This window comes from Bos grunniens, chromosome 15 (assembly GCF_055505025.1).
Source record: "Bos grunniens cultivar Pamir isolate PY7600 chromosome 15, Bosgru_T2T1.0, whole genome shotgun sequence".
In the NCBI taxonomy this organism is placed as follows: domain Eukaryota; kingdom Metazoa; phylum Chordata; class Mammalia; order Artiodactyla; family Bovidae; genus Bos; species Bos grunniens.
In genome coordinates, this window is record NC_141179.1 from 52,949,247 (window position 1) to 52,968,429 (window position 19,183).

General features: G+C 38.9%; 1 protein-coding gene across 5 annotated transcripts in view; it reads right to left on the reverse strand.

The window, feature by feature from the left end:
• FCHSD2 (FCH and double SH3 domains 2) overlaps window positions 1-19,183 on the reverse strand; it is a 244,156-nt gene that overhangs the window by 150,292 nt on the left and 74,681 nt on the right. For all 5 annotated transcript variants that reach the window (XR_015142154.1, XM_086340652.1, XM_086340649.1 and 2 more), the window contains exon 4: window positions 3,358-3,434. Coding sequence is in view for 4 of the 5 variants with exons in the window: in XM_086340652.1 (XP_086196778.1) it covers window positions 3,358-3,434 (77 nt within the window). In the remaining variant the exon portion in view is untranslated. The remainder of the gene's footprint in view (window positions 1-3,357; window positions 3,435-19,183) is intronic.

Consider the following 19,183-nt stretch of genomic DNA (forward strand, 5'->3'; position numbering starts at 1 on the left):
AACATTCCTAAGAGAAAATGAGGTCTGTTCCCAAGCTGCAGAGTTCATAAAAACACAGATCATTACTAGTTTATAGGCAATATTTAAAGACAGGAAAATAGATAAGATTACTTAAAATAGTCACTAGAGAGCTGAGGGAACTCCAAGGAATATTTACATAGAAAAGACCTGCTATGGTCTGAATGTCTGTGTTCCCCCAGAATTCATATGTGGAAATCCTGTTCCTCAAAGGTGATAATGGTATTAGGAGGTGAGGTTTTGCAGAGGAAGGCAGAATGCTGCTGCTGCTGCTGCTAAGTAGCTTCAGTCATGTCTGACTCTGTGCCACCCCAAAGACAGCAGCCCACCAGGCTCCCCCGTCCCTGGGATTCTACAGGCAAGAACACTGGAGTGGGTTGCCATTTCCTTCTCCAATGCATGAAAGTGGAAAGTGAAAGTGAAGTCGCTCAGTCGTGTCCAACCCTTAGCAACCCCATGGACTGTAGCCCTCCAGGCTCCTCTGTCCATGGAATTCTCCAGGCCAGAATACCGGAATGGGTAGCCATTCCCTTCTCCAGGGAATCTTGTTTTTGCTGACTATATAGAGCTTCTCCATCTGGCTGCAAAGAAAATAATCAATCTGATTTCGGTATTGACCATCTGGTGATGTCAACGTATAGAGTCTTCTCTTATGTTATCGGAAGAACGTGTTTGCTATGATCAGTGCATTCTCTCGGCAAAACTCTATTAGCTTTTGCCCTGCTTCATTCTGTACTCCAAGGCCAAATTTGCCTGTTATTCCAGGTGTTTCTGACTTCCTACTTTTGCATTCCAGTCCCCTTTAATGAAAAGGACATCTTTTTTGGTGTTCTAGAAGATCTTGTATGTCTTCATAGAACCGTTCAACTTCAGCTTCTTCAGCATTACTGGTTGGGGCAGACTTGGATTACTACAATTTTGAATGGTTTGCCTTGGAAACGAACAGGGATCATTCTGTCATTTTTGAGATTGCATCCAAGTATTACATTTTGGACTCTTTCATTGACTATGATGGCTACTCCATTTCTTCTAAGGGATTCTTGCCAACAGTAGTAGATATAATGGTCATCTGAGTTAAATTCACCCATTCCAGTCCATTTTAGTTCACTGATTCCTAAAATGTCGACCATCACTCTTGCCATCTCCTGCTTGACCACTTCTAATTTGCCTTGATTCATGGACCTGACATTCCAGGTTCCTATGCAATATTGCTCTTTACAGCATCGGACCTTGCTTCTGTCACCAGTCACATCCACCGCTGGGTATTCTTTTTGCTTTGGCTCCATCCCTTCATTCTTTCTGGAGTTATTTCTCCACTGACCTCCAGTAGCGTATTGGGCACCTACTGACCTGGGGAGTTCATCTTTCAGTGTCCTATCTTTTTGCCTTTTCATAGTATTCCTGAAGTTCTCAAAGCAAGAATACTGAAGTGGTTTGCCATTCCCTTTTCCAGTGGCTTACCATACTTTTAAAAGTTAGGTTGTATAAGTTAGCCTGGGGGCATAACCTTAGCCTTATTTCTTTGGCAGCCCACATCCTGAATTTCAAACAAACTTGGAATATAACCTATCTATAAGTTGGAGTTCTTCTCTACTGTTTAGCAAGCAACCTCTTTCTAGGTCAGGCTTTACTTACATCAGCAATACTGTTAAGGTTTCTTGTATATTCTTCAGTTTTCTAGCTCTGTTAAGAAATTATCTTATGATCCAGTAACCTGATAAATATTCAGATTCCAAACCACACATTTCAATACTGAGTTCTTAATTACCCTGGATTCTCTGCTATTGCTTCATGAGTAATAATTAGTCGTAACTTCAACCAGACTGCAAACTCTGAAACCCTGTCTTTGACATAGTTTCCCTCAACACTAAGGACAGTCTTGAGTACAAAACCTAATAAATACTTCCAAATTAACTGCAAAAAAAGACATCCAAGTCTAAACAAAATTATAAATACTTTAAAGATATCTGTATGGATTTGGAGAAAATATTTGCAAATGATGTGACCAACAAGGGATTAGTCTCCAAAATTTACAAAGAGCTCATGAGGTTTAACAGCATTAAAGCAAACAATCCTATCAACAAATGGGCAGAAGATGTAAGTAAACATCTCTCTGAAGGAAACATACAGATGGCCAAGAGGCACATGAAAATATGTTCAACACTGCTAATTATTAGAGAAATGCAAATCAAAACTACAATGAGGTATCACCTCATACCAGTCAGAATGATGGATACATGCACCCCAATGTTCACTGTAGTACTCTTTACATTAGTCAAGACATGGAAGCAACCTGAATATCTATCAATAGAAGAATAGATAAAGAAGACGTGGTACATATATACAATGGAATCTGATTCAGTCATTAAAAAGAATGAAATAATGCCATTTGCAGCAACACAAATGGACCTAGAGATTGTCATACTGAGTGAACTAAGTCAGACAGAGAAGAAAAAATATCATATGATATCTGTACACCTGGAATCGAAAAAGAAATGATACAAATGAACTTACTTAAAAACAGAGACTCACAGACTTAGAGAACAAATCAGTTTCTGGGGATAGTTAGGGAGTGTGGGATGAACATGTACACACTGCTATATTTATAATGGATAACCAACAAGGACCCACTGTATAGCACATGAAATTCTACTCAATGTTATGTGGCAATGTGGATGAGAGCAGGGTTTGGGAGAGAATGGATACATGTATATGTATGGCTGAGTTCCTTCACTGTTCACCTGAAACTGTCACAAAATTGTTAATCAGCTATAAAACGTCTGTATGATGACACAATTTATATTCCATTGTTACCTACCTTCTTTAAAATTTGTATGTGGATATTGACTAGTCAATTTCTGGATACCCTGGGTGTGTATAAAGTATACACACACACACACACACAAACTCTTTTTCCCTAGGCTCACACAATTCTATCTTTTCAAATGTAGAATTTGTTTCAGAAGTAAAGAATCAAGATCATGATAGAACATCATTATCCTGTTTCATTATTGCTATAAGAGTGTGTTTCATCTATAGGTCACTGAGGAAACAAGTTGTGTTCCATTGTCATCTACTTTAAATTCTTTATGAGAGTGTCCATCAATTTAACAGAACATAATCTAGACTTAAGATACATGAAAATGATCTACTGCATATAGATTATATAAGTTGTATAACATTAACACTGTTTAATAATTTTGACATTATGTCTAAAAACACAGCAAAAGAAAGGAAGAAATTTTTTAAAATCCTGGAGTCTTTATATTATATATATGTGACATGGCTCTGTGTGAAACAAGTTTTAAAGAAAATGGGCAAGAATACTGATTAAGTTACCTGTAATCATTCCGATCATCAGCTTTTATTCCGGGCCAATCTCTCTTCAGATACTGACTAGCCAACTTCTGGATACCCTGTTAAAAAATACAAATGTAATATAAATTAAATTATAAAATAAATATTGTGCTATAAAGGAAGCTCTTTTCCTTAAAATATACTACTTAGCAAATCCCATCTTTCTATATGTAAATTTAATTCAGAAGTAAAGAATCAATGATAAATGGCAGAATACTATAACTGGTTTCATTATTTTCAAAGTCTTCTTTTGTTCTCATTTTTAGGAAAAAGGTAAGTATAAAGATGAGAAAATTGAAACTTAATTGAAATGCTTTTCATTTCACCAAACTATGTGACCAGCCATAGAAACAAACTACCCCTGGTATATCACAGGGAACACAGCTGTCCACCTCCAGAGCTCTGATGACTCAGTCTGACATCTCAATTTCCCATCTTTCCTCTGTTGCAGCATTTATTGCATTTCTGAATCCAAGGAGCCAAACTCATATACCAGAAAATAGTACAACACATTCAATTTGGAGCAGACAGGTAAATACAGGCTTGAAAAATTAATGCACAAACTCTGGTGCTATTCCATACTAGTAATTTTCAAGACAAGACTTCAGGGTTTGTTTTTTTTTTCTTCTTCTTCTTTTTAAATAACACCATGGCACAAATCACTTAAATGGGAAAAATTTGTTTCACAAAGAAATACCCAATTATTGTTATCCATACAAACATGAACCTAGACAAAACAGTATTTATTCGTAACACGTACAGTGGGTATCAGAATTTGAATAGAGAAGAAGATTTCATTGGCAAGAGAGGTTAAATTACTCAGAGTATAGAACATACTACTTTTAGAAGGAAACATATGTGGTCCCCTAATATTGTAACAGGGCCCAATGTAATGGATCAGAAATAGTTAAGTTTGGGGTATTCATCTCCATACATGCAACTTTAAAAAGAACAAATCAAGTGCTGAGATGAAGAACAATCACATTAATTGGCTGCCTACTTTCAGCACAAATTGCCCGAGTAAAATCGATGGTGCATTCTATACATGATACCTTTCTAGTAAGGTCTGATGCCAAATCAATTTGGCTTAATTAAATCCACTGTTGAATGCTTCTGTTGAATAAAATAATAATGTTTATTATTTTTTTAATGAGCCCAAGCAAGAATAATAGAGAAGCTCCTTTGAATCTCAATTCCTTTTGAACTTGACAATAGTTTGGTTTCACTGTTTTCAGGTCCTATGTATTCTGAAAACTAACAAACAACTGCTTATCCACAACACTCTCATTTACATGCCTTGTACTTTAGGGAACACAATTATTAAAACTTCTCTGAATCTGGACAGATTTTTTTTCAATTTTGTACCTTTTTCAAAGCGTTATTTGTATGAAATATCTTCCCATCACTCTCATTCCTACTGGCTGAATTCTTGCTGCTTCTCCTTTAAACTGATTTTTAGATTTCCTAACACAAAATATTAAAATGTATATAAAGAAAAATGTAGAAAGTTTCACTGCCTGTTTGGTTTCATTTCATTAAAAGAGAACAGTTTATCATTCTTTATGCATTTGTTAGCTTGAATTCTTTTTTAAAGAAGTATCCCCTCATGGACTATTTGGGTATGCTAAGGTACAATTCTTATAGGAAAGGCAAGATAAATATTTGACTGCCTAGTTTTGGTCCAAAAGTGAAGAATGAATTTTTAAAGTAACATTATGCACTCACATGTTTTGAATAATGGATGTGTTTCAATCTATTGCAGTCATTATTCTCTCAGTGCTCCAAATGCTACATCAGTGGTCAGTGGGAGTTCCTCCAAGTTGGTGCCCACATTATGACCCCAACATATTTAAATAATTTTGTTTTCTTTTACAGTTCCTATTCCAGATCTTCAGTAAGCTAGTTTTCCGAGGAATTCTGATTCCTTTCAGAGAGAAACCATATTCAGAGACCAGAATTCTAGGTACTTCCTTTTGGTCATACTTTGTATCTTCCTCTAAGAGGGCTTTTCTAATCACACTGTATACAAAGTAGCTCACCCTTCACTCAGCTGCTATCTCTCACACTACCCTCAGTTCAGTTCAGTTCAGTCGCTCAGTCGTGTCCGACTCTTTGCGACCCCATGAATCGCAGCATGCCAGGCCTCCCTGTCCATCACCAACCCCCGGAGTTCACCCAAACTCATGTCCATCAAGTCGGTGATGCCATCCAGCTATCTCATCCTCTGTCATCCCCTTCTCCTCCTGCCCCCAATCCCTCCCAGCATCAGAGTCTTTTCCAATGAGTCAACTCTTCGCATGAGGTGGCCAAAGTATTGGAGCTTCAGCTTTAGCATCATTCCTTCCAATGAACACACTACCCTACAGTATTCATAATCCTTATACACTGCTCATTGTTACTGTCTGGTTTCAACATGTTTTGTCTATTTGCTGACTATAAGCTCTTTCAGGTACCAATCTTGTCATTTTTTTAATCACTCTGTCTCCAGGCTATATATAGCAGAGCCTAGTATTCAGTTGATACCAATAATGTTCCCTGACTGCATAAATAAATGCCACCTACATAATTTCATTCCTAATATATAATACTCAAACTCCTTTTGTGTTTTTGCCATTTGAAGTTAGAAACCTTTAGACCAAAATTTCTCTGGCTCCTTAATTTTCATACACTCAAAGAAAAAAAACATATACCAGATTTCTAACATTATGACCAGATGGTTTTAATATGATAAATAAGCTCATTAATAAAATTACAGTCAAATTTGACCATCTTCATTATCAAAAGGGAACACACATGTAGATACCCAGGCAATGAAAAAAGTACATATTTTATGAAGATTCAAGTAAATTAAGATTCCTGAGCTTAAAGAAATTGTAATATGTAGACAGAGTAAGAAGCATTCAACATAAAATGGAAAGCAACAGATGGGTTACTGCCTTAAAAGTGGCAGTAAGTGATACAAGTACCCAGGAGGAAAAAATTATCTGATATTTTCCTAACAAATTAATTTAAATAATATTATAGTGACTTTTTCAGTTTAATCACTGCTAAAGTGGCTGCAGAACACTTCATACAGAACATGGGATGTGACAGTAGCCTCAGATTATGAGGACTAAGAGGCCAGAATGGCAGCACTATAAAGATACATAAAACAAGTGAACTCATTAACAAACATCTCAACACACTTATCTCTCATAATTCCATTAGGCCCTGTTACAATACAGAAAAATTTCTGGACACTCAGAATACACAAATTCTACTTGAAGTTAAGTAGTTAACAAAACTAGTTAAGTTTGAATTAGAATCCCTAGTTATCATTCTAAATCTTCACCCTCAAAATCATTTTGAAGTAGATTTTATATAATTCTTTAAAATTTTTTTGAAATTATTTCAACTTGTTATCTTTTTTGTGCATTATGAGTTACAAAAGCAATTTCTAGAGATCTAAACTACAATGTTGAACTGTATTAAACTGAATGGAGCCCTTCAGAGATGAGATGAGGGATTCATGAAATAGACAAACAGCGAGAGCTTTAGATGAAAGACTTTATTCAAGTTAGTTCACAGAAACAGGAATCACGACTCCTGTGTGTTCCATGCAGCTGTTCAAGATCTAATCTGCATGGACGCTCAAGAAATACTCCATGGCCATGATAGGAAAAGTCATAAATAACACTGCATGCTTCTGAAAGCATTATATACTTAACTGGTCTACCTTTTACATCATGCTTAAGGCTATATCTTATGTATAAAAGGTTTCTTTGTACAGAAAATAAACTCTACCATGAGTAAATGGCTAAGGAAAATAAACCTGTGGCTGGCAATTTTTTTTTTTTTAAATTTCTTCCCTAGCCCACAATATTACTATCTAAAACTGGTGCATTAGACACACAATATTTATTTATATTTACATTAGGATCATTAAAATATAATGCTGATTTGATTTCTAATACAGTTTACTCTGGAGCAGTGGTTTCCACAAAAATGTACTATCAGTATACTCTTTGGAACACCCAATAACATCCCATTTCAACTTTTAAAAAGCTATCAGTGTCTGATGTAAGACTTGCTTTGTTTCACCTCTCAATAACACTTGTTATATTGCTCTAACAAGTGAAGCAACACAAAGAAAGTCACTGTTTAATAGACACTGGGAAATGGACTGATGGCTTAACCTTTTGTCCATTTATCACAAGAAGCTGAGCAGAAGTGTGCTCTCTGGCTCTCACACAAGTTTTTCTGCATCCAATTTTGTCATGAAATTCCCAACATTGTGTAAATGATTGTTAAAAACTAAAGTCCACAGAATAAGTTGGATACTTCTCAAACTGATGTATATTATACAATGCCTTTCCGATTCTAAAATTATTTTAATAGTAATAAAGAACTTAACACCCTCCCCTTAAGGGAAGTTTTGAAATATTTTTCATTGTTTTGTACATCATATAATTTAAGTTAAAGAAAAAAAAATTATTTAAAATTACATAATAAATTGCCTTTACATATTTTTCTATTCATTCCATGATAAAATGAGGTATTAATCTCATGTTACATATTAAACATGTATTTACATATTTTAAGACTCTTCCTTTTATCAAAAATAAAGATTGTGTTTAAATGTAATTATATAAGAAAAAATGTAATTATTTAAGTTCTAATGACATATTAGGGGGCAGCAGAGGATGTGATGGTTAGACAGCATCACCAACTCAATGGACATGAATCTGAGCAGACTCCAGTAGACAGTGAGGGACAGGAAAGCCTGCCGTGCTGCAGTCCATGGAATTGCAAAGAGTCAGACACGACTCAGCAACTGAACAACAACGACATATTAAATGACCTATTTGATTTTAGAACCGAACAGAATCAAAAAGAGAAAGAATTTAACACTCACCCATGATAAAAAAAACTCTCAAAAACTAGCAACAGAAGGAAACTTCCTTAACCTAATAAAAGGTATATACAAAAAGCCTACAGTTAACATACTTCTAGTAGAAAATGAATGCTTTCCCTGTGAGACTGAGAATAAGGCAAAGATGTGCTCTCTCACCATCCTTTACCACATTGTATGTGTAGTCCCTAGTGGCTCAACCAGTAAAGAAACTGCCTGCAATGCAGGAGACCCAAGTCCAATCCCTGGGTTGGGAAGATCTCCTGGAGAAGGGAATGGCAACCCACTCCAGGATTCTTGCCTGAAGAATGGACAGAGGAGCCTGGCGGGCTACAGTCCATGAGGTCACAAAGAGTTGGACACGACTGCGTGACTAACACTTTCACTTTCATGCATAGTCCCACCTAGTACAAACAGGCAAACAAAGGAAGTTAAAAGAGATACAGACGGACAGGAAAAAATAAAACTACCTTTATTCAAAGATGAAATGATTGTCTATGTAGAAAACCCCAAATAATCTACAAAAAAACCTCCTGGAACTAATAATTAAGTTTAGCAGGTGGCAAGATACAAGGACAACATATAAAACTCAATTGTTCTCCTGTGCACCTGTAATGAACAAGTAGTATTTGAAACTTAAAAAAAAAAAAAAGATAGCATTGTGGGCAAAACGACACTCAGGAATAAATCTAACAAAACACTTTTTGGAAAAGTCCAAAACACTGATGAAAAAAATCAGAAAATCCCATGTTAATGGATTAGAAGAGTTCACATTATTAAGATCTCACTTATTCTGAATTTCACTTATTCATTCACGGCAATCCAAATAAAAATTCCAGAAAGCTAAATATCAAAAGACTGATTTTAAAATGTACATGGAAAGGTAAAGGTACCAGAAATAGCCCAACAATTCTGAAAATATGAACAAAGTCAGAGGACTCACATTATGAGTTCAAAGCTAGTTACAACACTACACTATAATGTTACAGTGTGGTACTGGCAAAAGAAAGGACACACAGATCAATGGAATAAAAGAGAGACAAGAAATAGATCCATACAAATACAGTAAACTGATTTTTCACAAAGCACAAATGCAATCAGATGAAGAAAGGATAGTCTATATGAATAAATGCTTGGAACAACTGGATAATCAAATGCCAAAAAATGAACATAAACACATATCTCATAACTTATACAAAAATTAATTCAAAATAGTTCATAAATATAAATGTAAAGCACATGTACAAAACATGTAGGGGAATACAAATCTCTTTTACCTCTGGCAAACAGCTTTTGCACATAATATCAAAAGTAACACATAACGGAAAAAATTAAAAATTGGACTTTATCACAATAAACTTTCCTTTGGGAAAGACACTAGGAAAAATACATGCAAATAACATATCTGATAAAGGACTGCATCCAAAATATATATAGAGCCCTTAAAACTCAACAGTAAGGATAAAACCAACCCAGTTTTTTAAAAGAGCAAAAGATCTGAACACACACTTCATTAAGATGATGTAATGATAGTAAATAAGTATATGAAAAATACTGAACATCACTTGTCACTATGAAAATGCAGATTAAAACAATGAGGTACCACTACATACCTATTAGAATAGCTCAAATTTAAAAAAATACTACAATGTTAAATGTTAATGAGAATGCAGAGCCATAGGACATGCCTCTATTGGCAGAAATGTAAAATGGTACAACCACTCTGGAAAACAATTTGGAAACTTCCTATAAAATTAAAGACTTCCCATACGACTCAGCAATAGCACTCCTAGGTAGTCCACAAACTGATGAGAAAATTTATGTTCACACAAAACCCTGCACATGAATGTTTCAAGCGGCTTTATTCATGAAAGTGGAAGCAGCCAAGACGTCCCTTAATAGACGAACAAACTGTGGTACATCATTACAACAGAGTACCATGCAGTAATAAAAACTAAATAAAAATAAAAACTAATAAAAAAATTTGTACAACTTGAATAAGCCTTTTCTTCTTGTTAAAATTTATCTTTTAGTGAAGGATGATTGCTTTACAGAGTTTTGTTGTTTTCTGTCTAACCTCAACATTCATGTTGAAGTCTTTTCTTCCAGAAAATTTTTGGCCATGCTGCACAGCAGGCATGATCTTAGTTCTCCAGCCAGGGATTGAACCTGTATCCCCCACAGTGGAAGTGTAGAGTCTTGACCACTAGACTGCCAGGGAAGTCCTGGATAAATCTTAAATGCATTTTGTCAAGTGGGAAAAAACAAATAAAAAAGCTATATATATACCTTGTGAAATAAAATACGTGTTGGTCTTTGTCCCTAGTTCCTGGCACAGAGCTCATAAAACTCTTGTAGATAGAGGTGCTAGGAGAATTTTGTTCTAACATTTAGCCTTTGAGCCCCAGTTCATGACACAGAGTTCCTAAGTCTCACTGATTTTCCTGGGTGATAGCAATGTCTTTTGTTCTATCGGGTGACTCGAGGTGGTCTCCTGGATGAGGGCTGGTCACCAGAAAGACCAAGCCATATTCCTGGAATTTCCAGCCCCATTTCTTAATCTCTAGAGAGGAGAAAGGGGCCAGAATGGAGTGAATAATTGATCATACTCACATGATGAAGCCTCCATAAACATCCCAACAGTATGGGGTAGAGAGTTTTCAGGTTGGTGAAAATGCGTAGATGGTGGGAGAATGACATATGCAGGGAAGGCAAGGAAGCCCTACACCCCTCCCCATATACACTTGCCCTATGCAACTCTGGCAGAGATGATGAGAGTTCAAAATGTGGAGGAGACACTGGAGATCAAACCAGACTGATAAAGATATTTAGCAGGGAAAACTGACATGATAATGGTTGGTAATGGTCGGCTTCCCGGGCAGTTCAGTAGTAAAGAATTGGACTGCCAACTCGAGTTTGATCTGTGGGGTGGGAACCCTGGAGGAGGAAATGTCAACAGCTCCAGTATAGTGTTGGGAAAATTCCATGGACAGAGGAGCCTAGCAGGCTACAGTTCATATAGGGTTGCAAAGAATTGGACATGACTGAGCGAATGAGAAAGAAATGCAAAAAAGCAAAATGGCTGTCTGAGGAGGCCTTACAAATAGCTGTGAAAAGAAGAGAGGCAAAAGGCAAAGGAGAAAAGGAAAGATAAAAGCATCTGAGTGCAGAGTTCCACAGAATAGCAAGGAGAGTGATCAGTGCAAAGAAATAGAGGAAAACAATAGAATGGGAAAGACTAGAGATCTCTTCAAGAAAATTAGAGATACCAAGGGAACATTTTATGCAAAGATGGGCTCAATAAAAGACAGAAATGGTATGGACCTATCAGAAGCAGAAGATATTAAGAAGAGGGAGCAAGAATACACAGAAGAACTGTACAAAAAAGATCTTCAGATAATCACAATGGTGTGATCACTCACCTAGAGCCAGACATCCTGGAATGTGAAGTCAAGTAGGCCTTAGGAAACATCACTACGAACACAACTAGTGGAGGTGATGGAATTCCAGTTAAGCTATTATTTCAAATCCTGGAAGACGATGCTGTGAAAGTGCTACACTCAACATGCCAGAAAATTTGGAAAGCTCAGCAGTGGCCACAGGACTGGAAAAGGTCAGTTTTCATTCCACTCCCAAAGAAAGGCAATGCCAAAGAATGCTCAAGCTACACCACAATTGCACTCATCTCACATGCTAGTAAAGTAATGCTCAAAATTCTCCAAGCCAGGCTTCTGCAATATGTGAACCATGAACTTCCAGGTGTTCAAGCTGGATTTAGAAAAGGGAGAGGAACCAGAGATCAAATTGCTGGATCATGGAAAAAGCAAGAGAGTTCTAGAAAAACATCTATTTCTGCTTTATATGACTGTGTGGATCACAATAAACTGTGGAAAATTCTGAAAGAGATGTGACTATCAGACCACCTGACCTGCCTCTTGAGAAACCTGTATGCAGGTCAGGAAGCAACAGTTAGAACTGGACATGGAACAACAGACTGGTTCCAAATTGGGAAAGGAGTACGTCAAAGCTATATACTGTCACCCTGCTTACTTAACTTATATGCAGAGTACATCATGAGAAATGCTGTGCTGGGGTGAGGCACAAGCTGGAATCAAGATTGCTGGGAGAAATATCAATAACCTCAGATACGCAGATGACACCTCCCTTGTGGCAGAAAGCGAAGAACTAAAGAACCTCTTGATGAAAGTGAAAGAGGAGAGTGAAAAAGTTGGCTTAAGCTCAACATTCAGAAAACTAAGATCATGGCATCTGGTCCCATCACTTCATGGGAAATAGATGGGGAAACGGTAGAATCAGTGGCTGACTTTATTTTGGGGGGCTCCAAAATCACTGCAGATGGTGACTGCAGCCATGAAAAGAAAAGACGCTTACTCCTTGGAAGGAAAGTTATGACCAACCTAGATACCATATTTAAAAGCAGAGACATTACTTTACCAACAAAGGTCCGTCTAGTCAAGGCTATGGTTTTTCCAGTAGTCATGTATGGATGTGAGAGTTGGACTATAAAGAAAGCTGAGCACTGAAGAACTGATGCTTTTGAACTGTGGTGTTGGAGAAGACTCTTGAGAGTCCTTTGGACGGTGAAGAGATCCAACCAGTCCATCCTAAAGGAAATCAGTCCTGGGTGTTCATTGGAAGGACTGATGTTGAAGCTGGAACTTCAATACTTTGGCCACCTGATGTGAAAAGCTGACTCATTTGAAAAGACCCTGATGCTGGGAAAGATTGAAGGCAGGAGAAGGGGATGACAGAGGATGAGATGGTTGGGTGGCATCACCAACTCAATGGACATGAGTTTGGGTAGACTCCAGGAGTTGGTGATGGACAGGGAGGTCTGGCGTGCTGCGGTTCATGGGGTCGCCAAGAGTCAGACACGACCGAGCGACTGAACTGAACTGAGCAGATGAACACACAAGAGGAAGAGATAAAAAGGAAGGAAACAACAAAGATGACTCTCTGTATTTTGGCTTTATACAAATGGACAGATAGTGGTATCTTCCCCAGGGATGAATACACAGGCAGGCTACTTAATTGCAGAAAGGGCTGCTGGATTATGATACAAATGATCCTAGATTTAGCAGAAGTATAAGAAAAGAGAAGTCACTAACTCTCCTAAAGTGAGAGATGTCAGGAAAACCTATGTGAACTTAAGTACTCTGGAACTGGATCTGAAAAAGGCAAATATGAATTTGACCACCTGAGAAAGGAAGGCGGTGTTTCAGGTTTTGGCAAAACTTAGATGAAAAAAAAAAAAAAACTGTGATATAAAAAATAATAAAGAAAATGCAGAGGAGTGTTGGTGGGGTAAATTTTTACTTCAAAGCAACCAACTTGTTCTTTAAAGCTTACATTTACACTTTATATAATGAACTCTTCTTTAGTATTTAGGAGATAACTACTCTCAAAGAAGTTTTCCATGAAGTTATTCCTGTACTTTAAGAAAGACCCTCCAATGTCTTTCTTTTACATAACTCAGAGTAAAAGCACTATTACTACCACTGTGCTTAAAATGCAATCATAAAAACACATTTTAAAAGATGTTTTCTTGAAGAGTTGTGGTCTTAATAATAACTAGGATACATCATTTTAAGTTAATTTACTGTGCTTATAAAGCTGTGTTTCCTTTAACATAAATAAGAGGTAGAAAATTATCTGCTTGAATTATGCTTAGCTATCCAATGAATGTTGCTATTACAACAATGAAGAGAAAGTATGTGCATAAATCCTGTTGGACTTAAATAGAGAAGACATGTTAAATGTCCAGTTTATACAATGCTGTTGCCAACATAACTTGGCAGTTTGCCCAGTAAAAGGTTATCTTCCTTTTAGGAGGCAAAAGGCCAAATCTACCTGATATTAAATACTAAATGTCAGTTATCTGATCATTTTCAAGTTCACGTCAACCATCCCACTCCAGACAGTTTTGTTGACTCCTATAGAGTTCTTCCATTTATTCCCAAACAATTTATATACAAGTTTTAATCGAGAAAATCCTACTGACTAAAAGCACTGACTTAGCTTCTCTCTCTTACTTCAATAGTTTTTACTGCATTTTTCCATTTTTCAGTAGACTGTTTAACCACAAAATGATGATTATACTTTTATGAATTTTTTTTCTTCCCCCCACATTTTGGGAATTTTTCTTTTCACATTGCTAGAAGCCATTAGTAAGAAAAACAATAGTTTTCACTAAGTGTTACAGTCATATTCCAATAGAGATTTATATTATTTGCTGTCAAAAAATAAATTTAAGGGATTTATTTTATAATACCTAAAACATTACCAATTTGAAGACATAAATGATGACACATTTTTAGAGCAAAATATACTAACTTTGCCTTATTTAGAATGTTAAAGAGTCACTAGACATCATCAAAATTATGTTTTTTTCAATTGTTAAAATTAAAGTTAGATTTCAAGGCTTGGATTAGCTGATAGCTATTTGTAAGCTTCTGACTGAAGGGTCTTATTGAGGGGGAAAAACAAGGTAGGTGCTGTTGTTTTTAAATAATAACAAAAGTGTTATATTAGTCAACATAACTGAACTATCCACTTGATCTCAAAGACAGCTAAAAAAGCAGTTCCTTCTTCAAGCAGAAACTGGAATGTTTCAAATCAACAAGTAAATAATTTCATGAGCTGGACCCTTTGTTTTTTGTTGTTCAGTCGTTAACTCATGACTGACTCTTTGGATCCCATGGACTGCAACATGCCAGACTCCATTATCCTTCACTAGCTCCCAGAGTTTGTTCAGATTCACATCCACTGAGTCAGTGATACTGTCTAGCCATCTCATCCTCTGCCACCCCCTTATCATTTTGCCTTCAATCTTTCCTAGCATCACGGTCTTTTCCAATGAGTTGGCTCTTCGCATCAGGTGGCAAAAGTATTGGAGTTTCAGTTTCAGCATCAGTCCCTCCAATGAATATTCAATTCTTCAGGATTGACTGCTTTCATCTCCCTTGCAGTACAAGGGACTCTCAAGAGTCTTTTTAACACCACAATTCAAAAGCATCAATTCTTTGCTGCTCAGCCTTCTTTATGGTTCAACTCTCATATCTGTACATGACTACTCAAAAAACCATAGCTTTGACTATATGGACTTTGGTTAGCAAAGTGATGTCTCTGCTTTTTAATATGCTGTCTAGGTTGGTTACAGTTTTCCTTCCAACCGAAGGAGGGAATAGCAAACCACTCCAGTATTCTTGTTGTAAGAACTCCATAAACAGTATGGAAAGCATCCTTAGTTATCTTAAAATAGAGGGGAGCAATCCAGAAGAGACAGACAAAATGTGACTGAATATTTAAGGCCAATGAAAGCCATTCTTCCTCATTTCTCCTGTAGGATAGAAAACATAATTAACCATTAAAGCTAACAGCTGAGTACTTAATGTTCACACTCAACTAATATTTAAAGTCAGGCTTCCCTGGTGGCTCAGTGGTGAAGGATCCACCTGCCATTACAGGAGATGCAGTTTCGATCCTTTCCTGGAGAAGGAAATGGCAACCCACTCTAGTATTCTTGTCTGGAGAATCCAATGGACAGAGGAGGCTGGTGGGCTACAGTCCAGTTCAGTTCAATTCAGTTGCTCAGTCGTGTCTGACTCTTTGTGATCCCATGGACTGCAGCACGCCAGGCTTTCCTGTCCATCGCCAACTCTCAGAGTTTGCTCAAGCTCATGTCCATCAGGTTGGTGATGCCATCCAATCATCTCATCCTCTGTCATCCCCTTCTTCTTCTGCCTTCAATCTTTCCCAGAATCAGGGTCTTTTCAAATGAGTCAGTTCTTCACATCAGGTGGCCAAAGTATTGGAGTTTCAGCTTCAGCATCAGTCCTTCCAATGACTATTCAGGACTGATTTCCTTTAGGATGGACTGGTTGGATCTCCTTGAAGTCCAAGGGACTCTCAAGAGTCTTCTCCAACACCACAGTTCAAAAGCATCAATTCTTCGGTGCTCAGCCTTCTTTATAGTCCAACTCTCACATCTATACATGACTACTGGAAAAACCATAGCATTGACTAGCATTACTTTGTTGGCAAAGTAATGTCTCTGCTTTTTAATATGCTGTCTAGGTTGGTCTCCAGTACTTTGGCCACCTCATGCGAATAGTTGACTCATTGGATAAGACTCTGATGCTGGGAGGGACTGGGGGCAGGAGGAGAAGGGGACGACAGAGGATGAGATGGCTGGATGGCATCACTGACTCGATGGACATGAGTCTGAGTGAACTCCGGGAGTTGGTGATGGACAGGGAGGCCTGGCGTGCTGCGATTCATGGGGTCGCAAAGAGTCGGACATGACTAAGCGACTGATCTGATCTGATCTAGGTTGGTCATAACTTTTCTTCCAAGGAGTAGTTCAGTTCAGTTCAGTTCAGTTGCTCAGTCATGTCCCACTCTTTGCACCCCATGAATCGCAGCACGCCAGGCCTCCCTGTCCGTCACCAACTCCTGGAGTTCACTCAGACTCATGTCCATTGTGTCAGTGATGCCATCCAGCCATCTCATCCTCTGTCGTCCCCTTCTCCTCCTGCCCCCAATCCCTCCCAGCATCAGAGTCTTTTCCAATGAGTCAACTCTTTGCATGAGGTGGCCAAAGTACTGGAGTTTCAGCTTTAGCATCATTCCTTCCAAAGAAATCCCAGGGCTGTACTCCACAGGGTGTGGGCTATCACAGAGGGTGAGGGCGCTGGTCATGGAATCTGGTGTGGTTAGTTTTTATGAGCTAGGTGATTCCATATGGTAATGAGTGGGAGGATCACTCCAACAATTGGGGAACCACCCACTCCTCAGTCTTTTGACAGTGCCTTGGAACTGTCCTGGCACCTCTGTATCATTTTGCTTGCAGACTGGGGCTCAAGGTTTAGTTGAATTTGACTTGTCATCTTGGACCAATTTGATTTTAATTGGTTTATGTTATGCCCTTGGGCTATGTCATTCTTTGAAAAGTTGTGCCCTGACTCCTTCCCTCCTGTTTCATGCTCTTTTCCTGAGTTGCATCTGGGTCCACAATGGTGCCTCTACAATATTCTGGAGGGACAACCAGAAAACAGCTGGCCCTTGGGAGAGAAAAATGTACAATATCCAAGCCCTCTAGATAGTCAGCCCTTCATCTTCCATGTTTCCTACAACATGCAACAACAGCATCTCTCAGTGGACCCGCCAGGGTGGGTGACGAACACACAATGCCTGCTAGAAGTCCATCTGTTGGTGGCATCCCTTCAAGGGCAATTGGGCTTCCAGGGATAATGTTTGCCACTTTGGGAGTTAGCCCTGCAGGCTGTTTGGGCCCAAACCCTTGCCACACTTCTCCTAAAGTTACAAACATAACTTTGGACCAAATCTCCACTCCACTTTTATGGAACATCTGGTCTGTTGCCTCTTACCAATTTGTTCTTAAGCCACTTACTAACTCTACAGTCAGGACCCTGCCCCCTTGTAGGCCACATTGCTCCACCCCACTTATTATTAAAATACTCTTAATGCCCCTAACAGGACCAAATAACCCACTCCTTTGTCATTACATCTGCAACTACTAAAGCGGGTCTATGACAATGAAATGTTTACCATTGGAAACACCCTAAACTGCTCTTATGGAGGACTAGGGGAGGAAATCAGTGACTTACATTCCCTCAGAGCAATAAGATGATAAGGCTTATGACTGTTTCACCAGGTTTGCAGTCTCAGGACACAGGCTTGAATTATTTTACATCATGTTATCTATTCTCATCCACAGTGGACAAACCAGCAATGAGTTAAGATTACAACCCCTTAATTCTACCCAGCACTGGTCACATTGGAGACCTTGGGGATACCCAACTCCAGTCTGGGGGTCCCAGGGGGTAGACCTGCCTTGACCTGCCTAAGGATCTGGCCCTCGGAAGGCTGTCACGCCTCAACCTGCTCGGGGATCCGCCAGTCCATGGGTCCCAGGAGGTCGACATGCCTCAACCTGCCCAGGGACCAATTCTCGGGAGGCCAACATGCCTTGACCTGCTGATCTCCAGGAAGCTGCCATGCCTCAACCTGCCTGGGGATCTGCACCCTGATCCAGGGATGCCCGGGCCTCAGGTTGCAACAGTACTGGGTAGGATAAGCTTCAGAAAGACTCATCCCTAAGGAAGTCCACCCATGGAAATAGAAAGAAGCCTAGCTGTGGTATTATGCCCAGTCTCAGCAATAACTCAGCAGCCCAACAAGAACCCCATTGCTTTTCTGGAAAGGTTAAAAGAGGCCCTCCAAAAGTTTACAAATCTGGACTTAAGACTCTTACGAGGGACAAGTGATTTTAAGGGACAAATTCCTGTTCCAATGTGCATCAGACATCAGGATAAAGATACAACAGCTACACCAGCAGGACACTGCCGCCTCTTTAGATGAGATGGTCCAGAGAGCCACCAAAACCTTTTATAACAGAGAACAGGAAAGGGAGGCCATGACCCAGGAAAGGGAGAAAAGGAAAGAGACAAGGCATGCCCAGATGCTGACCGCCCTCCAGGGAAGCCCTACGTCAAACCCCAAGTCTTAGGCACAAGGCAAATGCCTAATCTGTAGACAGGTGAGACACCGGACCAAAGTGTGTCCAAACCGTGACAAGTCTCCTAAAACTGCTTGCTACAAATGCCATCAACTGGGACACTGGGTGACACTCTGCCCTCAGGACCCAAGAGCCTCAAGATCAAGCGCCAAGCCTCCCCTCATGATGGTTCAACAGGACTAAAGCAGCCCACTCCAGCCAGCCTGCCTGTTACAGACAACCATCAAGGGGCTGGAGCCAAGGGTGCAACTGGATGTGGCAAGTAGGTCCGAGAATTTCTTGGTTGATACAGGGGCTACCTACTCTGTCCTGACCTCCTGCTCCAGAGCCTTCTCCCCGCAAACGTGTACCATTTC